General features: G+C 44.9%; 1 protein-coding gene across 1 annotated transcript in view; it reads left to right on the plus strand.

Moving 5' to 3' along the window:
- Positions 1 to 2,148: 2,148 nt before the first annotated feature.
- The window catches only part of SCPEP1 (serine carboxypeptidase 1), a 32,433-nt gene continuing 9,426 nt past the window's right edge, over positions 2,149 to 25,155 (plus strand). Inside the window, exons 1-9 of the mRNA XM_055328399.1 lie at positions 2,149 to 2,268; positions 5,645 to 5,793; positions 9,729 to 9,818; positions 13,937 to 14,092; positions 14,441 to 14,515; positions 19,438 to 19,510; positions 22,899 to 22,936; positions 23,392 to 23,520; positions 24,422 to 24,515. Of these exons, the coding sequence (XP_055184374.1) occupies positions 2,205 to 2,268; positions 5,645 to 5,793; positions 9,729 to 9,818; positions 13,937 to 14,092; positions 14,441 to 14,515; positions 19,438 to 19,510; positions 22,899 to 22,936; positions 23,392 to 23,520; positions 24,422 to 24,515 (868 nt within the window). The 5' untranslated portion in view covers positions 2,149 to 2,204. The remainder of the gene's footprint in view (positions 2,269 to 5,644; positions 5,794 to 9,728; positions 9,819 to 13,936; positions 14,093 to 14,440; positions 14,516 to 19,437; positions 19,511 to 22,898; positions 22,937 to 23,391; positions 23,521 to 24,421; positions 24,516 to 25,155) is intronic.

Below are 25,155 nucleotides of genomic sequence, written 5' to 3' on the forward strand. Positions count from 1 at the left end.
ATACATCCATCATTGTTTTATCAGGCAGTTCCCTGGCCCTTACCTGTATCTCCATCACCCCTACCGAATTAGCCCACCCCAGGGCTTAAAGTGGGGAGCCTGGTTGCCTCAATTGGTTGAGTCTGGCTCTTGATTTTGACTCAGGTCTTTATCTCAGGGTCCTGAGATCAAGCCCCAAGTGGGGTTCCCTGCTCAGCAGGGACTCTGCTTGAGATCCTCTCTCCCTCTCCCTCTGCCCCTCCCACAACCCTCTAAAATAAGTAAATCTTTTTTTTAATTTTTTTTTTATTTATGATAGTCACAGAGAGAGAGAGAGAGAGGCAGAGACACAGGCAGAGGGAGAAGCAGGCTCCATGCACCGGGAGCCCAACGTGGGATTCGATCCCGGGCCTCCAGGATCGCGCCCTGGGCCAAAGGCAGGCGCCAAACCGCTGTGCCACCCAGGGATCCCTAAAATGAGTAAATCTTAAAAAAAAATAAAGCTATATAACATTTGTAGACTTTCATACAAGAGTATCACTTCTATTTTATCCTCAAGAAATAATTCCCTGAAAATACCATACGGAAAATATATTTACTATAGTGTTATTTTTGCAATGAAAACACAAAACCCTGAAAGTCTAGCTATACTGGAACTGATTAAGAGGATTTGAAGCTCTGGTGACACAGACCAACTTGGAAGCTTTGTTACAATGTTTGTAAGATAGTTACTTCTGTTTCTCTAAGGGTGTAATCTGTATATTTTTCAAATGTTCCCCTAGAGGTTTATTACCCTCCCCCCCACCCGGCTGGTACCCTCAGTATGGCATTTTACACCACCTCCGGGCCACCCCCCAAGCTAAAGCTTAAGGGAACCTGGTTACCTGTTTTTTTTCTCTGGCCTCAATCTCAGGGCCTTTGCCCATCACCGGCAGGACTGTCACTTCACTTCACAAGGTGGCAGATAAAAACACCTGACCATTGATGAGAGTCAGGAGGAGAGGGATGCTGAGGGGGATAGGAAAAGGAGTCCTTGTCACATGGACTTTGTTTTTCTGTTTCGTTTTCTGTAACGTGTGCTTTTTGAAATAGAGTAGTTGGCAATAACCTGACCCTCACACTGTCCTTGTATTATCTTGTTTCTTAGTTCCACGAGGTGTTGTTCAGTACATCCTTAGGGGAAAAAAAGACCTTTTAACACACACACACACACACACACACACACACACACACACACACACACACATCTCCACCATTCATTTCCTCCCTCTCCCTCCCCAAACCTACAATTTCCTCTTTAAAATGACCGTTGTGGAGATCCCTGGGTGGCGCAGCGGTTTGGCGCCTGCCTTTGGCCCAGGGCGCGATCCTGGAGACCCGGGATCGAGTCCCACGTCGGGCTCCTGGTGCATGGAGCCTGCTTCTCCCTATGTCTCTGCCTCTCTCTCTTTCTCTCTCTGTGACTATCATAAAATAAATAAAAATTAAAAAAAATGACCGTTGTGAAGACGATGCTAACACCGAATTCCGACAATGACAAATTATCATCGACACAGAAAAAAAAAAAACAATAAAACTTTTTATCATTGTACTTCAAAAGATGAAGACCACAGGAAAAATATATATATACCCCAAATGCCAACAAGGGTTTTGTAGGATCCAACACATTTTTGTAATTTCCAAAATGTCCGTGACATATGTAATTTTATAGTTAAAGTAATTTTAAAGATAAATCTGTGAAAACGGAATCGCAGGCTTCTACGAACCAGCTGGTTCTGGCTTCATCTCTCGGAGGTACACGCGCGGTAGCTTTTGAAATGCGAGGCCTATTTTGGGGGAAGGAAGAGAGGAGCCCGGCTTGAAGGGCGGTTCTCGTGGTTACTTCTCTGCAGCGTTTCAGTACCGTCCCATGACCCAGGCCATCAAATGCATTCACCGCCTCTTCCTCTCTGATCTGTCCCCAAAACGTCCGCGGAGGATGCGGTGGGACAGACAGGACACCCCGAGCGCGGCCGTCTTGCTCCGGGGGGACCAGCCCAGCAGAGCGCGCCCGGGACGCTGGTAGCCACCGCGGCTCACTCCCCGCCGCCCTGGCCCCGCCCAGCCCCGGCAAGGCCCCGCCCCCTTAGACAGGCCCCGCCCCCACCAGGCCCCACCCACCGCCGTCACGTGGCGGGGCGCGGGGTGCAGCCTGCAGCTGCTGATGCTGCCGCCCGGTGTTCGCCATGGAGCTGGCGCCCCGAGCCTCTTCCGTGCCGCTGCTGCTGCTACTTCTGGGCCTGAGCACCGGTAGGTTCGGGCAAAAGGTGCATCAGCGGCCGGTGCCTCCTTCTCTCTCCAGGGCTGAGCGTGTGTAGTGGTTTGCGCTTTTGAAAGCAAATCTCTTTCCCCCAGTTTCTACCTTGCATAATTATACTGCTTTGGAACCTCGCTCTCCTTCCTTCTTCTTTTTTTTTTTTTTTTTATGCTAAGTATTTTTTCTACTGGCTGAGTGGTCTGGTACTCCTCTCTTCCCTACCCCCTAGGTAGAAGCATTTGTGCAAAATACATGACTTGGGAAAACTGCTGATCCATGAGGTTTCCACGATCCGAAGTCCACCGCCCTTTTCCTGCGGTGATTGGCTGCTAAATGGGTTCATGAGGGCTTTTTATTTTGAGCTGAAACGTGCGGTGCGAAGGACCCTGAAAAACAAACCCTATCACGAATGGGACGTTTCATTGAGATAAGGTCTTTCTCTCTCTCCTTATCAGGACGGGATAACATCTCCCCTCACTGCAGTTCTTTTTGACGAAAACAAATTCGTGTTTAATAGGATGACTTGCACATTGGTTTTCACTCTTTCACCAGAATGTCTCGTGGTCTGAATCAAGGTCCGAGAATTCCAACTGGCCACAAACTCGCCTTGTGATCTTAGGCCGAGTGCTTAGGAGTTCTCTTCCGTTTTGTAAACTGGGGATCCTCTGGCCCTTCAGCTTGGGTCTGGGAAATGTTGTCAAATATATCGCCCTCCCCAAATTTTTAGCAGTGGTCACTGCCAGGGAAGGGAGGAGTGCCAGCCGCTAAGTCAAAAGGGACGCAAACCCTATTTGTCATTTCTCCAGGAGACTGTAATCTTAGGTCACTTGAACAGAGAATCTTTAAGCCACATCTGTGATCTAGCCATTCTGTTTTGCTCCTCAAGCCACTTTCTGGTTTTCTTAATCTACATCCTTCTTACAGAACCCCCAAATCCCACCCCCAAGGGAGTAGTGTCCTGGTCTACTCCCTTCTCTTCTGTTTCAGACCAGTTTTTGTGCCTTGCCTTGTCACGGGGGCTTGAAATTTCCGAAAAGAGGAAGTAGAAGGCAGGAAACTCCCATCATGGAGGGTCAGCTCTCATCATCTTTAGCCTCAGCCTTTTCTTACCCACAGAGGGGTATTTGCGGAAAACAACTGTTGACTCGAGAGCTGTTACTTTAGCAAAGGTGACAGAAAATGTATCGAACCTACTCTTTTCTGATACAACATCTTTTCAGATGCTACAAAGTTAACTAGGGAAAATTGAGGCTGTGGAATTAAAGGATACGCGCGCGTGTGTGTATATATATATATATATATATATATAGCTTTTGATCTATGGAATATCTTTCTTTTGATATTTGCAAAGCCAAGCTGCCTTCCCCAAAGGTGATGCCAGCGTGCACTCTTGCTGACAGTGCTGAGGACTGATCTCCTGTCTCCTTGTGGACATTGAGCACCTGCCATTATTTTTTTTATCCATCAAATAAGCCAACGTTTTTTTAGTGACCTCATATTGATTTGACTTTCATAGCTGAGTATTAGTGATGTTAACTCTTTTTTCACATATTAATTGGCCATTCAAATTTCCTTTTCGTAAATTATTTCCTCAGAGCCTTCACACATTTAATTAGGATCTTCCTTTTTGGGTTTTTTTGTTTTGTTTTGTTTTTTTTTTTTAAAGATTTTATTTATTTATTCATGAGAGACACAGAGAGAAAGAGAGGCAGAGACACAGGCAGAGGGAGAAACTGGCTCCTCGCAGGAAGCCTGATGTGGGACTCGATCCTGAGTCTGGATCTCCAGAGTCACACCCTGGCTGAAGGCGGCGCTAAACCGCTGAGCCATGCGGGCTGTCTTGATCTTACTTTTTGAAATTGATCTACATGAGAAAGGAAAATCACCCTTTTTCATATTTGTTGCAGATCTTTCTTTCTTGTATGCTTTTTAATTTTATTTCTGATGTACATAAATTTTGTTGTACAGAATATATAACAAGCCTCTGTCCTCAACTCTGTTTATCTTTTTCTTTGTAGTCTCTGGGGGTATGGCCACATCACTTCCCCAACCAGAGATCAGAAAAGCATTCAATTATATTTTTGTATTTTTTTAATGTCTAAAATTTAAAATTGAAACACTTGATCCACTTGAAATTTATTTTGGTTTACAGTGTCAAGTAAGGACCTGTGTTGTTGTTTTTTTTCTCCCTCACAAAAGCTAACAGTTGCCCCAGCATAATAAAGTGAATATTGGTCCCTCTCATTTGGGATACTTCTTTAATCATATATTAAATGAGATATTAAAAGCCAGCATCTTGCAGTTTTTCTTTTTTTTTTCCCAGAAATGTGAATCTGTCTTTCTAAAATAGAATTGTAAATGTGTTTCAGGCTTATTGTTAAAAATCTAAGTATTGGGGCACCTGGGTGGCTCAGTGGTTGAGCTTCTGCCTCTGGCTCACGTCGTGATCCTCATGTCCTGGGATCGAGTCCTGCATCAGGCTCCCCATGGGGAGCCTGTCTCTGCCTCTCTCTCTGTCTCTCATGAATAAATAAATAAAATATTTTTTTAAAAAAAATCTGAATATTGCAGAGGGTGCAGAGGAAAAAGTGAAAGCCCTTAACCTCCTTTGCCACTGTTAAATTTGATTTGGGGATCCCTGGGTGGCGCAGCAGTTTGGCGCCTGCGTTTGGCCCAGGGCGTGATCCTGGAGACCCGGGATCAAGTCCCGTGTCGGGCTCCCGATGCATGGAGCCTGCTTCTCCCTTTGCTTGTCTCTGTCTCTCTCTATATATATATGTGATTATCATAAAAAAACTTTTTTTGGTTTGCCTTTTTTTTAATAGTTTTTTAAAAAGATTTTATTTATTTATTAGAGATACAGAGAGAGAGGCAGAGACCCAGACAGAGGGAGAAGCAGGCTCCATGCAGGGAGCCCGATGTGGAACTCAATCCCAAGTCTCCAGGATCCGGCCCTGGACCAAAGAGGGCGCTAAACCGCTGAGCCACCCGGGCTGCCCTGCCTTTTTCTTTTTTCTTTTCTTTTCTTTTTTTTTAGAAGGAGAGAGTGGGTGGGAGAGGCAGAAGGAGAGTCTCAAGCTGACTGCTCCACACAGAGCCGATGCAGGGCATGATCTCATGACCCTGAGATCAACACCTGAGCTGAGATGAAGCGTCAGGTGCTTAACTGACTGAGCCACCCAGGCACTCCTGGTTTGCTTTTTCATTAACTGAAGTGCTTTTCCTTATCTCCACAATATATTAAAGTGAGTAAATTGCCTCAAATAGGAACCAAATTTTCTCCAGTTTAGCATGGCTGTCTCTGCAGGTTTGGACTTTACCTGGATGTTACACATTCTTTGGGAAGATCACATTGTACTTCTGTTTTAGGAGCGGTCACTGACTGGCCTGCAGAAGAGGGAAAGGAAGTATGGGATTACGTGACCATCCGCAAGGATGCCCACATGTTCTGGTGGCTCTATTATGCCACGAACCCCTGCAAGAACTTTTCAGAACTGCCCCTGGTCATGTGGCTTCAGGTAAAAGTGGCTTGGCTGCCCAGCCAGCTTCCCCCACATACTGCTTTGCTTGGTCTTAAGGTCTCACAGCTCAGCTGTGAAGGACTAATCAGATCCAGCAGCTGATGGAGGGTCTCCTAGGGTTGGAGGTTTGGTGTCCTCCTGGGGCAGGCAAAGGCAATGGTCTACCGAGGGGGCCAAATCAAAGAGTGAGGGGTTCTAGCCTTTGTGGGGGGGTCTTTTTATATTGAGCTCGGCCAGTGGCAGGACGCCTTCATGGAAGCTCTTAAAGACACATTTGACTTTATGCTCACAGAAATGTTTTGAAAGGTTCCAAAGCAAAGGCTAGGGCACTCTGAGCGCCCCTCCCTCTCCCTCTTCTACTAGTCCCTAGTAGACCCTAAATAAATAGGGTCTAAATCCTAGACCTTAAATCCTCACCCCCAGAAAAGCTGATCTTTGTAAAGGATTCAGCCTTTTGTATCTTAGTATTAAATATTGGGCCTATCCTTCTCCCTGAGTGTGTTTGCATGTTCATCTTGATCTCTGATTGTAGGCTGGAAGGCAGGGGACTGGTTGAAGGGTATTTGGGGGTAGTCAGAGGAGCCTTCCTTGCATTCCTAAAATACCTGCCCAGAGGTGGCCCACACCCACCTGGAAGACCAGTCTGTAGGGAGGGGTTGAGGAACACGCTCTTGCTTCAGCCTCTAGAGACTGGAGGTATGGCCCAGATTAGGCTCCAGGTGGCTCATCGGTAAATAAGTGTCCTTCTTCTCCCTTCCCAGGGATGCAAATGTCACTTCCTCCCAGAATGTCAGCATTCACCAGCAACCTGCCAGTGCCCTGGGCTTGGCCTCCTTGGCTAACCCCCACAGACTTTCTGGTGAGATAGGGCTCAGAGGAGCCCTTTGTAGGGAAAGGCCTTTTCCCTTGTAGCGTTATACAACTGTTACCTTTGAGGGCTGGACATGAGGCCCCGCTTGAGGGTGCAGATAAGAAGAATGCATGTGTGTATCCCTGTGAACTTCTGTTTACCTCGGGGCTGCCGGAGGCGGAAATGCAGCAGAGTTCTGTTTTCTGAGCTTTGGTTTTTCATCTGAGGATTTTATTAATCAGCAGGACTTCTTCCAACCTCAAGTGAAAGCTTACAAACGGAGCCAAAGCAGAAAGCAGAAGTACTGGAGTGTAGGCCAGGTGCTACCCAGTCAGCATCCTCTTTGTCACATGCTGCCCCTGAAGCACTTTCTGGGCTCTTAGGAATTTAAAAACTGTTCAACTTTAGAAGTTGCAGATCTTTCCTTTGGTTGATTGCAGAGTGAGGTGGTTGTTCTATCTGAATTAGTTGCCAACATTTTTTGTTTTGTTTTGTTTTAGATTTATTTATTTATTTATTTATTTATTTATTTATTTATTTGATAGAGAGAGAGAAGGGAGAGAGAATCCCAAGGAGACTCCAGGCTGAGTGTGGAGCCCAGCTTGGGGCTCAATCTCATGACCGTGAGATCATGATCTGAGCTGAAACCAAGAGTTGGACACTCCAAATGCGCCACCAAACATCTCACTTGCCAACATCTTAAATTCAAAACATTTTCCTTTTTCCAACAATCAGGAGACATGGCATCTTGGGTCCTGAACTTGCTATCCCAAAGCTGAGTGACCGTGGCCCCTTTCACACAGTGCAGGAGCTTCTGGAGGAGGGGCTCCCTCTGCCTACAGCTGATTTCTCTGCTCTGTGCGTACACTTTGTCACGCCACCCAGTGTAGGACTTTGGTTAGGTTAACCCTCTGAGCTAAGATACTCATTGAAGGTTATCCACAGGCTAAGTAACCAACCTGCCCTTCATTTCCTCTGAGGCCCACAGGAGAAGGAAAAAGACTATGATTAGGGAAGAAATAATTAATTTCGATGAAAAGGAAATCTATTTTAGCAGCCTACTGGTGACACACATACTGACTTCTGTGGGCAGGTCTTTGAGTAATTGAGGTCATGTCACCAGAGTGAAGTAACTCTGAGTGCAGTAGTGAGCTATTTTCGATACACTTTCAAGTCATTTAAGCAGTCCAGTTGGTCTGCTGACATGTTTCCCATATTTCAGAGTCACCAGATAGTCCTGGGCCATGAAAGCACCCTATTCCGAAGTTCTAAGGGAAAAAAGACTTTGCGGTAGGATGTTCTCAAATAGAACAGAAACATCTTTCAGCCAGCTTCTTGTTGCCATTGGGGTTAGGGGAGGGAGGGGTGTCGTCTCCTGCTTCTGACCACAGCTTATCAAAAGCAGGCCAGAAAATTGGGAGTTGTCCCACCAAGGCCAAGCCTCCTAGGATTCCCAGCTTCCCTCCTTTTGTTCTGGTCCTGTCCTGTTTCCCAGTCAGTCCACTAGGAGAAAGGGGCCCAGCACCCACCTGGAGATATACGCTTGCTCTTAATTTACTGTGTGTTGCATTTTGCAGTGTTGCCACATAATTCCATTTAGTTTGTGGTTCTAAATGGCTGTTTCACAGTCTGTACTGATCTGTTCCCTTAGCGAGGGGCATTGGAGGTGCATCCTTTCACTGTCCTAAATGTCACTGTGGTGAACAGCTGCCCCTGGTTTGTGAGCTTTTTACCATGATATTGGGAAAGCTTAAGATACCGAGTGCATATAATTAGAGGGATGGATAGCCTCCCAGTTTTTTTTTTTTTTTTCGCCTCCCAGTTTTATAATAGTTTGGGGTAGGTTCAAAACATTACATAGTTTCACACAGTCTTTCCCTGTTGGAATCTTCCAGTTACCCCTGAGCCCTGACCTGATGTTGTCTCCCCCCCACCCCCCTTAGATTGTCCTATACAAGTAGCCCTGGCTTCTGTTTTGCCGGAGCTATTCCTTCCATGTTTGTGTATGATCCTTTCTTGTCCATCTTGCTCATGCACAGGGAGGCAGGATCCTTTCTCTGAAGGCCTGTGACCTTGGCTCAGCTGGTCCCCGAGGCTTTGTTCAGAAGAGCACTGACCATGCTTTCCCCTGACTGTCTTCCAAAGGGCCACCTTCCCTGGCTTAGCCCTTCACAACCCATGGGACGTCCAGCTCCCGTGGTTGGGCCCAGACACTGAGCTCTGTTCACAGCCCTGCCCCACCGCCCCTCAGTCCTGAGCACACAGTGTCCAGCCCTCCCTGCTCTAGGACTTTTGCATTTGCTAAATTATATCCTAGGGATCCATGTGATTACACTGCCCCTTAAACTGTGGCCCTAGTCATTTCGCAGGGACACTGAGGAGACAGTGGTGTGGTGGAGAGTCACAGGGTATGCCCCTTCCCTGGACTAACTGCTCATCTTGGAAATGCGAGCAGTTGGGCAAGGTGTCGTGAAGATCAGTGAACCTCATGGCAGGCCAGGGTTCAATCTCAGAGGATCAGGGGTAGGAAAGTCCCTTCTGGGGCTCTTAGACCAGATCTTTTCCATTTATTTGTTTACTTACTTAATTTTGATTTTAATTTTATTCTCAAGTAATCTCTACACCCAACATGGAGCTCAAACTCACAACCCTGAGATCAAGAGTCACATGGTGTACTGAGCCAGCCAGGCATCCCTGGGTCTTTTCCCTGTAGAAAGCTTGAGCAGTCAATTACCAGGGGGTTCTGTTGATACAGACACCCCGGTTCTCCAGGTCAGCTGTGTCTTTCCTATAATGTTGACCCAGCCATCCCTAAATCATAAGTTGTTGGGAACCCTGGGTGGCTCAGCAGTTGAGTGCCTGCCTTTGGCTCAAGGTGTGATCCCGGATTCCCAGTTTCGAGTCCCACATCAGGCTCCCTGCATGCAGCCTGGTTCTCTGTTTGCCTGTGTCTCTGCCTCTGTCTCTCATGAATAAATAAATAAAATCTTTTAAAAAAAATCATAACTTGTTTATTGTGAATGTGGTCAGTGTTATGATGCTTTAACTAATGTTTTCTCTGGGTTTATTTTCTCTTCCACAGGGTGGTCCAGGTGGTTCCAGCACTGGATTTGGAAACTTTGAGGAAATCGGGCCCCTTGATAGTGATCTCAAACCACGAAGAACCACCTGGGTACAGTGAGCATAGCCCCTATCTGCATATGCCCTGTGGCCTCGCCAAGCCTGAACACTGCCACCCCGGCCCTCCCGCAGTCTGGGGGGGGGGGTGGTCACAAGTTTAGCAGCACTGCCCCATCCCTTTCCCTGTGTCCATTTCTCAGGATAGCTTATCCCTTCCTGGGACTCTCTGGCCTTCCCACATCGCAGCAGAAGCTTGTTCTCGCAGACACCAGAGTCCTCATGACTCCCCCCATATGGGCGATCTCTGCAGGGTCCCTGCCTCTGGCCACCACCTTCATGCCAACCCCGTCTCACCCCCTCGCTACCACCTTGCTTCTGGACTTCATCACGACTTCAGAGCCTTTGTCCTCTACCCTGTTGGTGTCTCTCTAGCTCTGCCTTCCTCCTTCCCTCCCTCATTCTTAGTTTCACTTCCTGCCCTAACCCCTCTCTGCTCAACCCCTGGCTCCTTCATCCTTCTCCCTGACCAGCCATGCCACCCCCAAGCTTGTATCAGTCCCACTGTCCCCCTGGTTGGATCTCCTCTCGGGTACCAAATGCTGGTGGGCAAAACCGTCTGGCTGGCAGGGAGGGGCTGAGGCTGCCCTCATCGGTGTGCTGGGGCCCCGCTCCCCTCCTGGTCTGACCGGCCTCCCCGCCTCCCCGAGAGAACGGAGCCATCACCTGTGACCAGCTAGCCCCTGGCCTCGCTAATAAGTGCTTCACTACCCTGCCCCTCACTACCCTCCCGTCTCAAAACAAAACTCGAGGCTCCTCCCTGCTGAGGTCCCTCCTCCAAGATTCCTAACTTGGACAGTTAGTACCTTTCCACATCCTTACGCTGTCTCTAGTCTCTCTTCTCCCTGGGGTGCAGGGTACACAGGTTTCCCCCAACCTACTACACAAGCCACTCCAGCTACTACCTTTTTTTTTTTTAAAGATTTTATTTATTCATGAGAGACAGAGAGAGAGGCAGAGACATAAGGCAGAGGGAGAAGCAGGCTCCCCGTGAGGAGCCTGATGTGGGACTCGATCTGGTGACTCCAGGATCACACCGAGCTGAAGGCAGATGTTCAACCGCTGAGCCACCCAGGTGTCCCTAGCTACTACCCTTTCTTAAGAGAGTTTTTTATATAGGCATACCGTGGAGACACTTTGGGTTTGGTTTGAATTTTTTAAATTTCCCAGGCCATATAAAAGTTAATGCTTACATTATACTGTGGTCTGTTACATGGGCACTAACATGATGTGTAAAAAAACACTGTACATACCTTAATGAAAAAGTGCCCTATTGCTAAAAAATGCTAGCCATCATCTGAACTTCCCATGAGTGGTGTTCATTGGTTACAGAGCACTAAAATAAGTACAATAATAATGAAACAGTTTAAGTATTTCAAGAATTATCAAAATGTGGCACAGAGACATTACGTGAGCAATTGCTGTTGGGAAAATGGTACTCATGGACTTGCTCAATGTGGGGTTGCCCACAGACCTTCAATTTATAGAAAGAACAGTAAAATGAGGTGTGCTGTTTACTGCTGTCTAGTCTTTACTTCCTATATATGCTTTAGCCTAGAGCTTTCTGGGCTAGGGGCTGGGGGCAGGAGAGAGTGGGTGCTAGGGAACCCAACGCATATTAGCTCTAGGGTACAGTACACGTATCTCCTCCATGGCCCAGACAAGGTTGGGAAGCACTGCCCTAACCCATTTGGCTCTTCCCCTAACTCTGCTGGAGCTGTTGTCCTCAGGGGCATGCTGGCTTCCCAATTCCAAGTCCAGCAGATCCTTCATGGGATTCTTTTCATGGACTTTTTTGCTATCCTGTTGGCCATTCCCATGTCTTAGATGTTGCTGTTTCCCATACTGTGTCCTTGGTAATATTCTCTTCTATGTATGTTCTTTTGGCAGCCCTATCCTCTGAGACTGCTTTAATGATACATAGATGATGATGATTCCCAAGTCAGTATCTCTAGCTCAGAACTTTTTGCCCCAGAACTATTTCTCCATTTGCCTCTGAGATGTCTCCGTGTGGATGTCCCTCATACATTCCCTATTCAAGATACTCCAATCTATGTTCATTAGTACACCGTACCCTCTACCCACCCACAAAACCAGCCAACTCCATGTGTCCCTCATTGTGGCAGATGGTACCACCATCCAATCAGGTGTCTGAGCCAGAAATCAGAGAGCCATCCTTGTCTTCCTGTGCTCCTCACCCACTCATCCAATCAGTTTTAACTAAAATAAATTCTTTTTTCTTTTTTAAAGATCTGATTTATTTATTTATTTGAGAGAGGGAGAGAGGGGGAGCATGAGTAAGGGCAGAAGGAGAAGCAAACTTCCTGCTGAGTGTGGAGCCTGACACAGGGCTGAATCCCAGGACCCTGAGATCATGACCTGAGTCAAAGGTCATGCATAACTGACTGAGCCACCCAGGCGCCCCTAAACATGAATTCGTAGGGACGCCTCGGTGGCTCAGCGATTGAGCTTCTGCCTTTGGCTCAGGGCGTGTCCTGGGATTGAGCCCCGCATCGGGCTCCCTGCATGGAGCCTGCTTCTCCCTCTGCCTGTGTCTCTGCCTCTCTCTCTGTGTTTCTCATGAATAAGTAAATAAAATCTTAAAAAAAAAATGAATTCATAAAATATAGCTTTATTGAAATAATTCACATACCCTGCAACTCACCCATTTAAAGTATACAATTCAGCGTCATTCAGTATATTCAGAGTTTTATAACCATTACCACAATAAATTTCAAAACATTTTACTACTCTCCCATCCCAGAAAGCCTCCTACCCCTTGACTATTAACCACCAGTCTCTCCTTAGGCAACCACTAATCTATTTTCTGTCTCTGTAGACTTGCCTGTGTTAACCATTTTATAACAATGGAGTCATACGGTATGTGGCCTTTGGTGTGTGGCTTCTCTCATTTAGCATAATATTTACGAGGTTCATCCATGTTGTGTGTGCCACTACTTCTCTTTTTGTAAGGGCGAATAATACTCCATTGTATGGCTATACCACATTTTGTCTCTTCATCTGCTGATGAACACTTAGGTTGTTGCCATGGTTTGGCTCAATGAATAGTGCAGGGGACACTGGTGGCAAACATTTGTTTGAGTTCCTATTTTCAGTTTTGGTGAAGGGGGATACACCTCAAAATAGAATTGCTGTGTCACATGATAACTCTCTTTAACACCCGAGCATTGGTAATATTCTTCATCCACCCCTTTTCCATCCTCTCTAGTGGCTGCTTTCAGAGTGCATCTCCAATGCAGATCTCTCCTTAGTTTAATCACTCTTTCAGTTCCCAGAAGATCAATCCAGATTCCTGCTCTCTCCCTACCTCCTGCCACATCTCCCAACATCTGTCCATCTACACTCTACCTTCAGGCCTCTGCCTGGCCAGTTCCTTGGCTTGGACTTCATTCCTTTGACCACTCATTCACACCTAGCTTCCCATACTCACGTGTCCATTAGTCACTCAGTGCAGGGCCATTCTTCCTCCATGTCCCTCTGAGTCCTTGGATTCTCTGTGTCTCCCTTCTGGTCCTCCTTTTTTTTTTTAAGATTTTATATTTATTCATAGACACAGAGAGAGGGGCAGAGACACAGAGGAAGAAGCAGGCTCCACGCAGGGAGCCCGATGTGGGACTCGATCCCTGGTCTCCAGGATCACACCCCAGACTGCAGGCGGCGCCAAACCGCTGTGCCACAGGAGCTGCCCCCTTAAGTGCAGTTTACTTTTGCCTCTGAGTCTTTGCACATGCCATTTCCTTAGCCTGGAACATTCCTGAACTTGTTTCTGACTGAATTATCACTTCTACTTTGCCTTTCTCTGTCTTAGTCTCTGTTTCTGGCCCTTATTATTTATTTATTTTGAAAGTAGGCTCCGGCCCAATGTGGAGCTTGAACTCACAACACTGAGATCAAGAGTTGCAAGCTCTACTGACTAAGCCAGCCAGGCGTCCCTCCTGTCCCTTACTATTTTTTGAAATCCCTTTTAGCAGTAGGATTGTAAGCATGCTGGTACCTTCACATCCTTGGGTTTTGTTGAGTTCATAGAAGATGGTAGAAAGACAGTCAGTGACTGAGTGATTGTACCACTTGACTTTCCTATGTGACATGTAGCTCCAGTCAGCCAGTCTCCTATTTGTGGATAACCCCGTGGGCACTGGGTTCAGTTACGTGAACAAGAGTGATGCATATGCCAAAGACCTTGCCACAGTGGCGTCAGACATGATGGTTCTCCTGAAGACTTTCTTCGATTGCCACAAGGAATTCCAGGTGAGCAGTGACTCGGGCACAGCTAAGCAAAGGGGCTAGCGGTCACACAACTACATCCACCTGAATAAACTTAAATTTCCCCAAGAGATCAGTGTCTAGCCATTGTCAGAGAAAACTTTTCTGCACCTGAGGTCAGATTGTGGCCTTTTGTTTCTGTCATCTCTAAAAGTGGTTTTGAGCTTGAAAGAATGACCTTGGAGCCCAGTATTCTGATCAGATATGGGGGGAAAGACCAATAAAAGCAGATTTGTCTTGTCTGGCCATGACATGCAATAGAAATTTGAAATTCATGTGAATAAAAAAAGCATTCGGGATGTTTAATTCTTTGTAAATTCCTTTTCTTGCTAGACGATTCCATTCTACATTTTCTCAGAGTCCTACGGAGGCAAAATGGCTGCTGGCATTGGTCTAGAACTTTATAAGGTAACGGGAAAGATGACTCTGTTTGGGTTTCAGACAGAAACTGATTCTGTTCTTTTCTATATCACCTTATACTGTATATACTTTGAGTAGGACCTTATATAAAATCTGTAATAATCATCACAAGAAGTTTCAGAGAGAACAGTGAAAATTGCCCTACCAGTTGTGAAATAAGCTGGAAAGAAAGCTACAGCGAGTGAAACAATGTGCTAGCACAGCAGCAGACTAACAGATTAAATGCAGCAGGATAAAGGATCCAGAAACAGATTTTACATATACTGGTGTATAAACATATGTATGTAAATAACCTGTATATGTAATGCATATGATCATATGGCATTATCACATCCGATGATAAGATGGCATTTCAGATCATTGGGCAGCAGATAGAATATTTCATGAATGGCATGGAAACAAATGGTTCTCACTTTAAAAAACTATAATGTTGAATTCCTTTCATAAAACATCAGTTCTAGATAAACATCTAAACATAAAGAAAAAATCCAAACATAAAAATCAAAACTATAAGAGAACCTGAAGCTTACCTTCATTTAAAAATTTTTATTTTCTTTTATTTTTTATTTTTTGAGAGAGTGTGGGTGTGTGAGCAGGGAGGAGGGTAGAGGCAGAGGGAGAAAGAGAATCTCAAGCAGACTCTGCAAAACCCAACATGAGGCTCCATCTTCCAACCCAAGATCATGATCTGATCCTAAATCAAGAGTTGGACACAACTGACTGAGCCACCCAGGTGTCCCTGAAGCTTTCCTTCATAAGACGAAATACCCAAAGGCTAAAAAGGATAAAGTTGATATATTTAGACCACATTAAAATTTAAAAGATTTTTTTTTAATTTTTATTTATTTATGATAGTCACAGAGAGAGAGAGAGGCAGAGACACAGGCAGAGGGAGAAGCAGGCTCCATGCACCGGGAGCCCGACGTGGGATTCGATCCCGGGTCTCCAGGATCGCACCCTGGGCCAAAGGCAGGCGCCAAACCGCTGCGCCACCCAGGGATCCCATTTTTTTTTTAAAGATTTTTTTTTAATTTTTATTTATTTATGATCACATTAAAATTTAAAACTCAAGAGTTCCATAATTTCAGAAGACATATATATGTATGCCGGCATAAATCTATGCTAGAAAAAATACTTATATATATTTTTTAAAGAATTTATTTATTTATTCATGGAAGACACACAGAGAGGTAGAGACATAGGCAGAGGGAGAAGCAGGCCCTCTGTAAGGAGCCCAGTGTGGGACTCGATCCCAGATTCTAGGATCACGCCCTGAGCCAAAGGCAGACACTCAACAGCTGAGCCACCCAGGCATCCCAAAAAAGTACTTATATTGATAACCATAAAAAGAGACAAGATCCTAGAAGTAAATTGGCAAAAAATATAAAGCAATGTATATAGCAAAAATGCAAACAGCCTGTGAACATATGACAAATGCTCAACTTTTGTTAGCCAAATCTATAAGGTTTACAAATATTTAAAAGATTAGTGACACCCAGTTTTGGTAAGAAGTCAGGGAAATAAATGTTTTTCTCCACTTTTGGTGAGACTGGAAATTGGGAAATCATTTTATTTTATTTTATTTTTTTTAAGATTTTTATTTATTTATTCATGAGAGACAGAGAGAGAGGCACAGACAGAGGCAGAGGGAGAAGTAGGCTCCATGCAGGGAGCCTGACATGGGACTCGATCCCGGGTCTCCAGGATCGCGCCCTGGGCTGAAGATGGCGCTAAACCGCTGAGCCACCCGGGATGCCCGGGAAATCCTTTTAAAAGGGCAATTTGGCAGTCTTTGTCAACTTGTAAATCTCTATGCCCTCAGACCCAATAATTTCAGCTCCAGGAATCTGTCCTGTGGGAATTCTTGTGTGTGTGTGTGTGTGTGTGTGTGTGTGTGTGTGTCAGTGTGTCAGAGATTTTTTTTTTTTTTTTACATTTATTTGAGAGAGAGAGAGAGAGAAAGTGAGAGCTTGTCGGGGAAGGAACAGAGGGAGAGAGAGACTTAAGCAGACCCCCAGCTGAGCACAGAGCCTAACACGGGGCTCAATCTCATGACCCTGAGATCCCAAACTGAGCTGAAACCAAGAGTCAGACACTTAACCAACTGAGCCACCCAGGCGCCCCAAGTCCGAGGATGTTTAATACACTATTGTTTACCATGCCCTTCAACAGGAAACAAGGTCAGGGCTGTCCCTATAAGATTAGTTAGATAAAATAAATGTATCCTTCCACGAGAGGACACTTTGCAGCCAGTATAAAGAATGGCTACATTTCTATATCTGTGTGTATAAGCTTGTGAAAGCAAAGAAAGGGGTTAGAAGGGTATGTAACATGTTAACTGTGGCCAGCTGGCCATGTGGGACAGAGGGCAAGTCTCTCCACATTTTCTCCTGTCCACGACACTGTTTAAATTTATTTACAATGCTCTTATATGGCCTTTGCTTTTTTAAGATTTATTAATTTTTTAAAAAAAATTAACCTTTTGTAAGAAATAGTATATGTGTGATAACAGAAAATTAGAAAATACAGCAAAGCACAAATTTAAACTTAGAATGTCACCTTTGCACCACGTGGAGAGCCTGTTAACACCTTAGTGGATGTGCCTTTACATCTTTTTCTGCACTTTTATAAAATCCTTTTTAAACCAATATGAGGTCATCTTAGACATCATGTCTACAGCCTGCTTTCTTCATCACTAGTCCTCACCTTCCCATTTCAGCACATTTTCATCTCAAATATTCAGATTCCTTTAATGATCCCAAAGTGTCCTTGATAGCTGGTTGGTCCTGCATCAAAGCAGATGCAAGAATCACAGCTGGCTGTGATGTCTCTAAAGTCTGTTTTCATCTAGCACAGTTCCTTTAAAATGACTCAGACTCCGTGAAGAAACCAGACTACTTGGCTTGTCTCCTTTTTTGTCTGGTCATGTCTTCATGGTGTTTATTTAAATTCTCTCTTTACTGTATTTCCTACAAAACTGTAAGTTATAAAGTCTAATAGATTCAAGGTAAACGTTTTGGCTAGCATATATTGTAATAGGTCAGGTTTCAGGAAAAATCCAGCTCAATACCTGTTTTTATTTAAGTATTTATGTATTTGACAGAGAGCGCGAAAGAGCACAAGCAGGGGGAGCTGCAGAAGGAGGGGCACAGGAGAGGGAAAAGCAAGCTCCCCACTAAGCAGGGACCCCGACTGAGGCTCAATCCCAGGACCCTGAAATCACGACCTTAGCTGGAGGCAGACGCTTAACCATCTGAGCGCCCCTACCACCTGTTTTTATATGATCTGTGAGCTAAGAAGGGCTTTTATATGAACTAAGAGTGCCTTTTAGACTTTCAAGTGGTGGTGATGTAGGGAGGGGAATAAAAGCAGAATAACTTTTTTTTTAAGATTTTATTTATTCATGAGAAACACACATACAGAGGCAGAGACATAGGCAGAGGGAGAAGCAGGCTCCCTATGGGGAGCCCAATCCTGAGATCATGACCTGAGCCAAAGGCAGGCACTCAACCACTGAGCACCCAGGTGCCCCAAAAGCAGAATATTTCATGATGGTGGGCATCCCTGGGTGGCTCAGCGGTTTAGCGCCGCCTTCAGCCCAGGGCCTGATCCTGGAGTCCTGGGATCGAGTCCCACGTTGGGCTCCCTGCATGGAGCCTGCTTCTCCCTCTGCTTCTCTCTCTGTCTCTATGTCTCTCATTAATAAATAAATTATATATATATATATATATTTTTTTTAAAGATGATATGAAAATTACATGAAACTCAAATTTCAGCATCCACAAATAAAGTCTTATTAGAACTCTTCATTTGTTTACCTATTGCCTATGGCTGTTCTAGAGTTACACTGGCAGAGCTGAGTAATTGCAACATAGACTGGTCTACAAAGCCTACAATATTTGAAATTCTGTCCCTTTATATAATAAGCTGCCAGCCTCTGATATCTATGACGCTGTGTACTTCATTGGGCTTCAAATCAGAAAGCACATAGCATCTAGATCTATTCTGATTTTTCTACTGGACTTTCTCACCCTCTGCCTGGGCAGAAAATTATCTGAGTGGTGTTTTCTTCAAACTATGTGGATGTTCAGTTCTTCATCCATCTTTCACCTAACGGTTTTAATGCCAATTTTTAATTCTCAAGTAAGTCAGTAATTTCATTAGGAGTTTCAAAATGGTGGTTTTCTCCTGTTTGTTTTTTTCACACCTATTAGCTGGTATTCTTTTATAAAGTGGAACTTTCCCTTATCGTCTGGACTACTTAGGTAACTTATGAAATAAGTTCCTGGGGTGCCTGGCTGACTCAGTGGGATAAGTATAAGACTCTTGATCTCTGGGTCATGAGTTCGAGCCCCATGTCGGGAATAGAGATTACTTAAAAAAAAAAAATTTTTTTTTTTTTTAAAGAAGTAAGTTCCTTTTGGAAAACCCAGATAAATACATAATTCTGTGTAATTGCTAATGTTCAGATTCAGGATGTTCATTGTTTTATTTTAGATCTCTGAATAGTTTATGCACACACATAATTTAAAATTCAAAAAATGAAAAAGGTATTTTGTAAAAAATCTCCCTCTTGCCCCAATCCCCTTTCCTAAGTTAGCCTGTTATTAGTTACTTCTGTATCATTCCAGAGGTATTCCATGCTTATGTTAACTAATTCATGCCAACACTCATGAAAACAGTAGAGAGAAATTCAAACAGTTCTTTGTCATTTTGCAAATGGCAGCAGGAAAAGAATTACTCTTGCTCTCTACTGGGTCGCTTAGGTCTTTGGGAATCTTAGAAAGGATGAGCAGAAGTTTTCTGTGCTCAGGAAGGGTGGTGCATAAAGGCTTGGCTCCCTCCTGCTGAGGAAGGGATGGAGGTCTCTGGGTTCCCTTGGCAAGGATGTTTCTTGGCTCTTCTTTCAGGCCATTCAGCAAGGGACCATCCAGTGCAACTTTGCCGGTGTTGCTTTGGGTGACTCGTGGATCTCTCCTGTTCGTAAGTACAGAATTCTCAGATACTTCTTTACTCCTTTCCTCCATCTTTCCCTGGAACTTTGGGCTTTGCTGTCCAGATCAAAAAACAGGGTGACAGAATTTTCTGGGTCCTTAGAGATGTCAACACAGGAAGTGTTTGCCTCAGGAGCATCCAAGAAGTTTGGGGATGAGAACTCATTTATAGAGCTCCTACCATGGACTGCTGCTGACTGGACTGAATGACTGAATTCTCTTATTTGATTCTCACAACAAAAGAATCACATTTTACAGTTGACTTTTTTTTTTTTTTTTTTGAGAAGGTGGCAGGGCAGAGGGGGAGAGAGAGAGAGAATCTTAAGCAGGCTCCATGCCCATCACAAGCTCAACAGAGGGCTTGATCTCACGACCCTGAGATCATGACCTGAGCCAAAATCAAGATTTTAATGCCTAACCGACTGAGCCACCCAGGTGCCCCAACAGTTGAAAACATTCTAAAGACTAGAGAGGTGATGAAATTTGCTCTCTGACACACAGCATGAGTGGCCTGGTCAGGATTCAAATCCAGGTCTGTTGGTCACTTGTCACCACCACTAGAATGAACATTAGGGGTGAAATTCCTATCTGTTGCTCACACTGGTGGTGAGACAAGGTTACTATTAGGTCCTGCAGCTCAGGTTCCTAGTTTCATAACCAGAGTGTCCTCTTTGGAAGTACAGTTAAAAGTTGTTTATGATGTACACATCTAGGGCGTGGCTTCCGATGTCTGAAATAGTCATCTTGGTGGGGTTTACTCTAACACAGGATTTCTAAATCTCAGGGCTATCTACATTTTAGGCCACAGAATTCTGACGTTACTGGAAATGGCATTTCTTGCCCTTATTCTTGGCATCATCCAGGCCTGAAATGGAATAACTGAGAGCTCTTGAGTTAGCATCAGGAGAAGGGCTGCTCTTGGTTTTTCCTTCCTTCCTGGATGGACCTCCTGGGACATCATGAAGTTTTGGAAGCCTTGATCAGAGGTGTGAGGCCCCCTGTCTCACAATCCTAGCCATTGGCCTCACAGTGCCTTCTGGGGTCTCATCACAGTTTCCTAACAGCAGTCAAGACTTTGTATGTATTAACTTCATTGAATGCTTACAAGAGTTCCATGGGATGGATGGTGTTATTACCACAGTTTTGGAGATGATGAAACTGAGACTCAGAGAGGTTAAGCAATTTTCCTAAAGTGACACAGCTAAAGTCAGCATTCACCTCCTGGCAGCAGGCTATGCAGAATCTAAGCATTCACCCATTACACTACACTACCTACACAAGACCAGGAAGTTTAGCCCCATGGCTTTGCAAGTGCTATTCATCCTGTCCAGAGTTTATCCTTTTTCACCTTGCTGGGACCAGCTTCCCCTTTAGAAATCTCCCTGCCCAAGGACACCTAGGTGGCTCATTCGGTTAAGTATCCAACTCTTGATTTTGGCTCAGGTCATGATCTCAGGGTTGTGAGATCGAGTCCTGCATCAGGCTCTGCGCTGGGCATGAAGCCTCTTAAGATTCTTCCTCCCTCTCCCTCTGCCCCTCCCTCCCTATCCCAATCCCCAACCCTTCATGCACACCGCTCTGTCTCTAAATTAACAAAAAAAAAAAAAGAAAGAAAGAGAAAAAAGAAATCTTCCTACCCAGATCTGAATCCCTTCTTTGAGATCCACTTAAGTTCCACCCCTCCCTCCCAGTACTCCTTTTTTGAGAAAGAAATACTGTTAAATTTGTATGAATCATTATTATTTGCTAGGTAGTGGGCATGTGCTAGGTGCTATGAAAGATGCGCAGACCTGCTCCATGTCTTCAAGAAGATCTACACAGCTCAAGATGGTAGCCATAGCCATATGCAATTAAATTTAAATTAATTGAAATACATCTTTCGATTGCACTATCCACATTTCAAGCACCCAGTAGCCACATGTGGCTATTGACTCATTCTGGACCAGAGAAATATAGAATATTTCCATCATGGCAGAAAGTTCTGTTGGACATCAGAGGTTGGAGACTACAACCTACAAATTGAATTTGTTCTGCTATTCTCTTTTGGTACAGAAGCTTTTTATTGGGACATAGTCGCCCCTGTTTGTTTACATACTGTCTCTGCTTGGAGGCTGCCACAATAGAGTTGAGTAGTTGCAACAGAGACTGGCTGGCCTGCAAAGCAAAAAATGTTGACTCTTTCTTTACAGAAATGTTTTGTCCCTCCCTGGTCTAGATCAAGCAAGGAATGGGGCACATTGGAAAATTGCACATGATTCTGTATTTCAAGAAACTAAGGCACAAGCTTGGTAATTAAGCTGGAGAGCTGAATGATAGCTAGGTCCCGGAGGACCTAGTATGCCTGCATTTCTCAGGGTGTACTCTGAAGAATACCAGACCAATGAGGTGCTATACAAATGGCTCCGTGGTCATGTAAGTCGCCAGTGCTAAGTACTGGCTCCACCTCCCCAAGGTTTCACACGGATGTTAAAGGCTCTGCGAAGTCCCATGGGATGGAGTGTGGAATACTTTATTTTGTATAGCCTTAAAGATATTTAACTGAAGAATCATTTTTTCTACTCTGATACCTAGACTGAACTCCTACAGTACTGAGGTTATTTGAAACATATTTTGGGATGCTTGGCCTTAGGGAATAATTGAAGACTTTTAAGCAAAGGAGTGACACATTCAAATGTGCAGGTTGTGGTCCTTGATACTTTCTTGGCACATCTCTGTGGTCCTAGCCTTCTGTTGGGAGGTAGGTGAATTGTGATTCTGTCCAACCAAGCCACCTATTCTCTTTGAGGGCAGGCATTGTTTTACTCATTTAGAGATCTAAAACTCCTTGATGGCTTCAGACCCTTAGTAAATTCTCAATACGTTTGTGAAATAGAAAAGAATTGATTGACAGTATAGTCATAGACACTTGAGTTACAAAATCCTTAGTCTTCTTCCTTAAATAGCTCCTTGGCAGAAGCTAATGTCCCCACACTGGAGGAGCAAATACACAGCAGAAATGCGAGGGCAGGGGAAATATTCTAAGCTGTCGAAGAGCCTAGAGGTCTGGCAGAGAGGAACACACACTGCACACACACACGCACACACACACAGCATTTCTGTGGGGATGCCATCACTGGCTGTGACTCACTTGCTGCACCAGTATCAGGCCAAATTAACGTGTCATTAGTCCTGAGTCAACATGAAGGCTCCCACATCATCCCACCTCCTGACTACTGAGACATTGGCCCTGCAGGGACACCAGTGAGTTAAGGAGCCTTTAGACCCAAAGCCACCTGGTTTCTTGCTTCCTTTTCTGCTTTGGGAGGGAAGCTCGTTGGGTTTTTCTTTGGGAAAAGAGGCACAACAGACTTATTTTGTACCTATGTGGTTTCCTCTAGATTCAGTGCTCTCCTGGGGACCTTACCTGTACAGTGTGGTGAGTAGATGAGTCTCCCACCTGCTCACCCTCCATGGTAAGCAGCCCAGCTGACCTCTTCTGGCTCTGTCCCCAGGAAGAATAGGATAGCTAGGTTTGCCTAGGAGGTTGATGCTGCTCCTTGAGGGAAAATCTAAGGAACTATCAGCACAGTTACCCATTTCTCCAGGTATAAGAAACACAGGTTTTAAAATTTCAACTTTTTATTATAAAAATTTTCACATGTGCAAAAAAGCTGGAAGATGCCTGTGCACACCCAGGTAGCCACCATCTGGATTCTGCAACTGTTTTGCTGTGTTTCTTTCATCAATGAATATGTGACTAACAACCATGGATTTCCATATGTAGTCCTCCTTTCTCCTCCCACTTTTTCTGTCACACGTCCCCAGCTGTAGTGATGCTAGGCTTGTGTCTCTGCGCAAAGTGAGCTTTTTCATTCTCCATTTGCGTTCCAGTCTCTTCTTGACGACCAAGGCTTGGCAGAGGTGTCTCAGGTGGCAGAGCAAGTCCTGGATGCTGTGAATAAGGGGCTCTACAAAGAGGCCACGCAGCTGTGGGAGAAAGCAGAAATGGTCATTGAACAGGTAACAGGACACACTCAGGTGCAGCCCACTTGGCTTGTTCCCTTGGAGCAGGGGCCCCTGGTTTGTGCTGTCAGGACTTAGGTGTATCCTGAAACTCCCTGAAAATCTGAAAATGATCACATGGTGAATGACAAAGCCAACAAATCTGAGCAGTGATGAGGTCAGAAAGCTATCCAGGCCTACAAGACCTGCTTGCCCCTTGACTGGATGTATGCGTGCTAGAAAAAACAATACGTCTTGCAGAAGTGAATGTTTGAATCCTTGCCAAACAACATTGTGCCCCAGTGAGCCAGGAGGGAAGAATGCATAGCTGAGGACGAGTGTGCAGGACCCTCTGTAGCCCTGTTCGCCCTGTAAATTAACACGCGGGGCCCTTGGTTTTCTCCAGCATCTGAGCTCCACTCAGATGAGCTACTCACTACCCCTCCAAGATCAGGTGGACAGCTGGTCTCAGCCCTCAGAGCTGCATTCTTTTTTCTTTCTTTCTCTTCTTTCTTTTCTTTTCTTTTCTTTCCTTCCTTCCTTTCTTTCTTTTTTTTTTTAAGATTTTATTTATTTATTCATGAAGGAGGCAGAGACATAGGCAGAGGGAGATCCTTTCTTTCTTTTTTTTTTTTTTAAGATTTTATTTATTTATTCATGAAGGAGGCAGAGACATAGGCAGAGGGAGAAGGAGGCTCCCTATGGGGAGCCTGATCCTGAGATCATGACCTGAGTCAAAGGCAGACGCTCAACCATTGAGCCACCTGGATGCCCCCAGAGCTGCGTTTCTTTCTGGCCTGGGCAAATCTACAAAGTTAAAGCTGTCCTTGGATAAGACGGAGAGCCAGTTGCCTTTCTGTTTTGCAGCTTTGATAGTGGATAAATAAAACAAACAGCCAAATATAATTCTGTATTTCAGAACACGGATGGGGTGAACTTCTATAACATCTTAACTAAAAGTACTCCCACATCTGCAATGAAGTCGAGCTTAGAATTCACCCAGAGCCACCTAGGTAAGTCAACCTTGATGTGGCTAGACCATCTGTCTCCATCTCTGTGCAAGAGGGAATCCATTCTTTTAACTTTATTGACATAATTTACATACCACAGAATTTACCCATTTTTAGTGTATGATTCAGCAGTTTTAGTGCATTTGCAGAGCTGCACAGTCATTACCACAGTCAAGTTCTACAACATTTCCATTACACCAAAAAGATCCCGTGTCTCCTGGCACTTGGTTTCTGTTCCCACTCCTGGCCCCAGGCAACCACAAATCTGTCGATGTCTCTACAGATGCCTTTCCGGGACGGACAACTCATATAAGCGGAACCATGCAGTTCGGTGGTCTTTTGCATCTGGGCTTCTTTTGCTTGCTTAGTGTTTTTGTAGTTTAGGCTCCAACTTCTGCACATCACATCACAACATCAGTCCTCCTGAAGGCTGGATTGAGTTGTCTTTCAGCTGACCCAGTTTCACTCTGGATGTTGAATGCCTGGCCTCCCATAGGAGGGCTATAAAGGCTGCAGGACCCTCTAGATTCCACTTCTCAGTTGATTTCCTTTGGCCATGCTGGATAATCTCCATGGCCCCAAAGTGCATAAAATGCAGCAATCAAAATTAATAAAGCATCTCCACTTTCGGTGCCTTTCTGGC

This window comes from Nyctereutes procyonoides, unplaced genomic scaffold (genome assembly GCF_905146905.1).
Source record: "Nyctereutes procyonoides isolate TBG_1078 unplaced genomic scaffold, NYPRO_anot_genome, whole genome shotgun sequence".
Taxonomy (NCBI): Eukaryota; Metazoa; Chordata; class Mammalia; order Carnivora; family Canidae; genus Nyctereutes; species Nyctereutes procyonoides.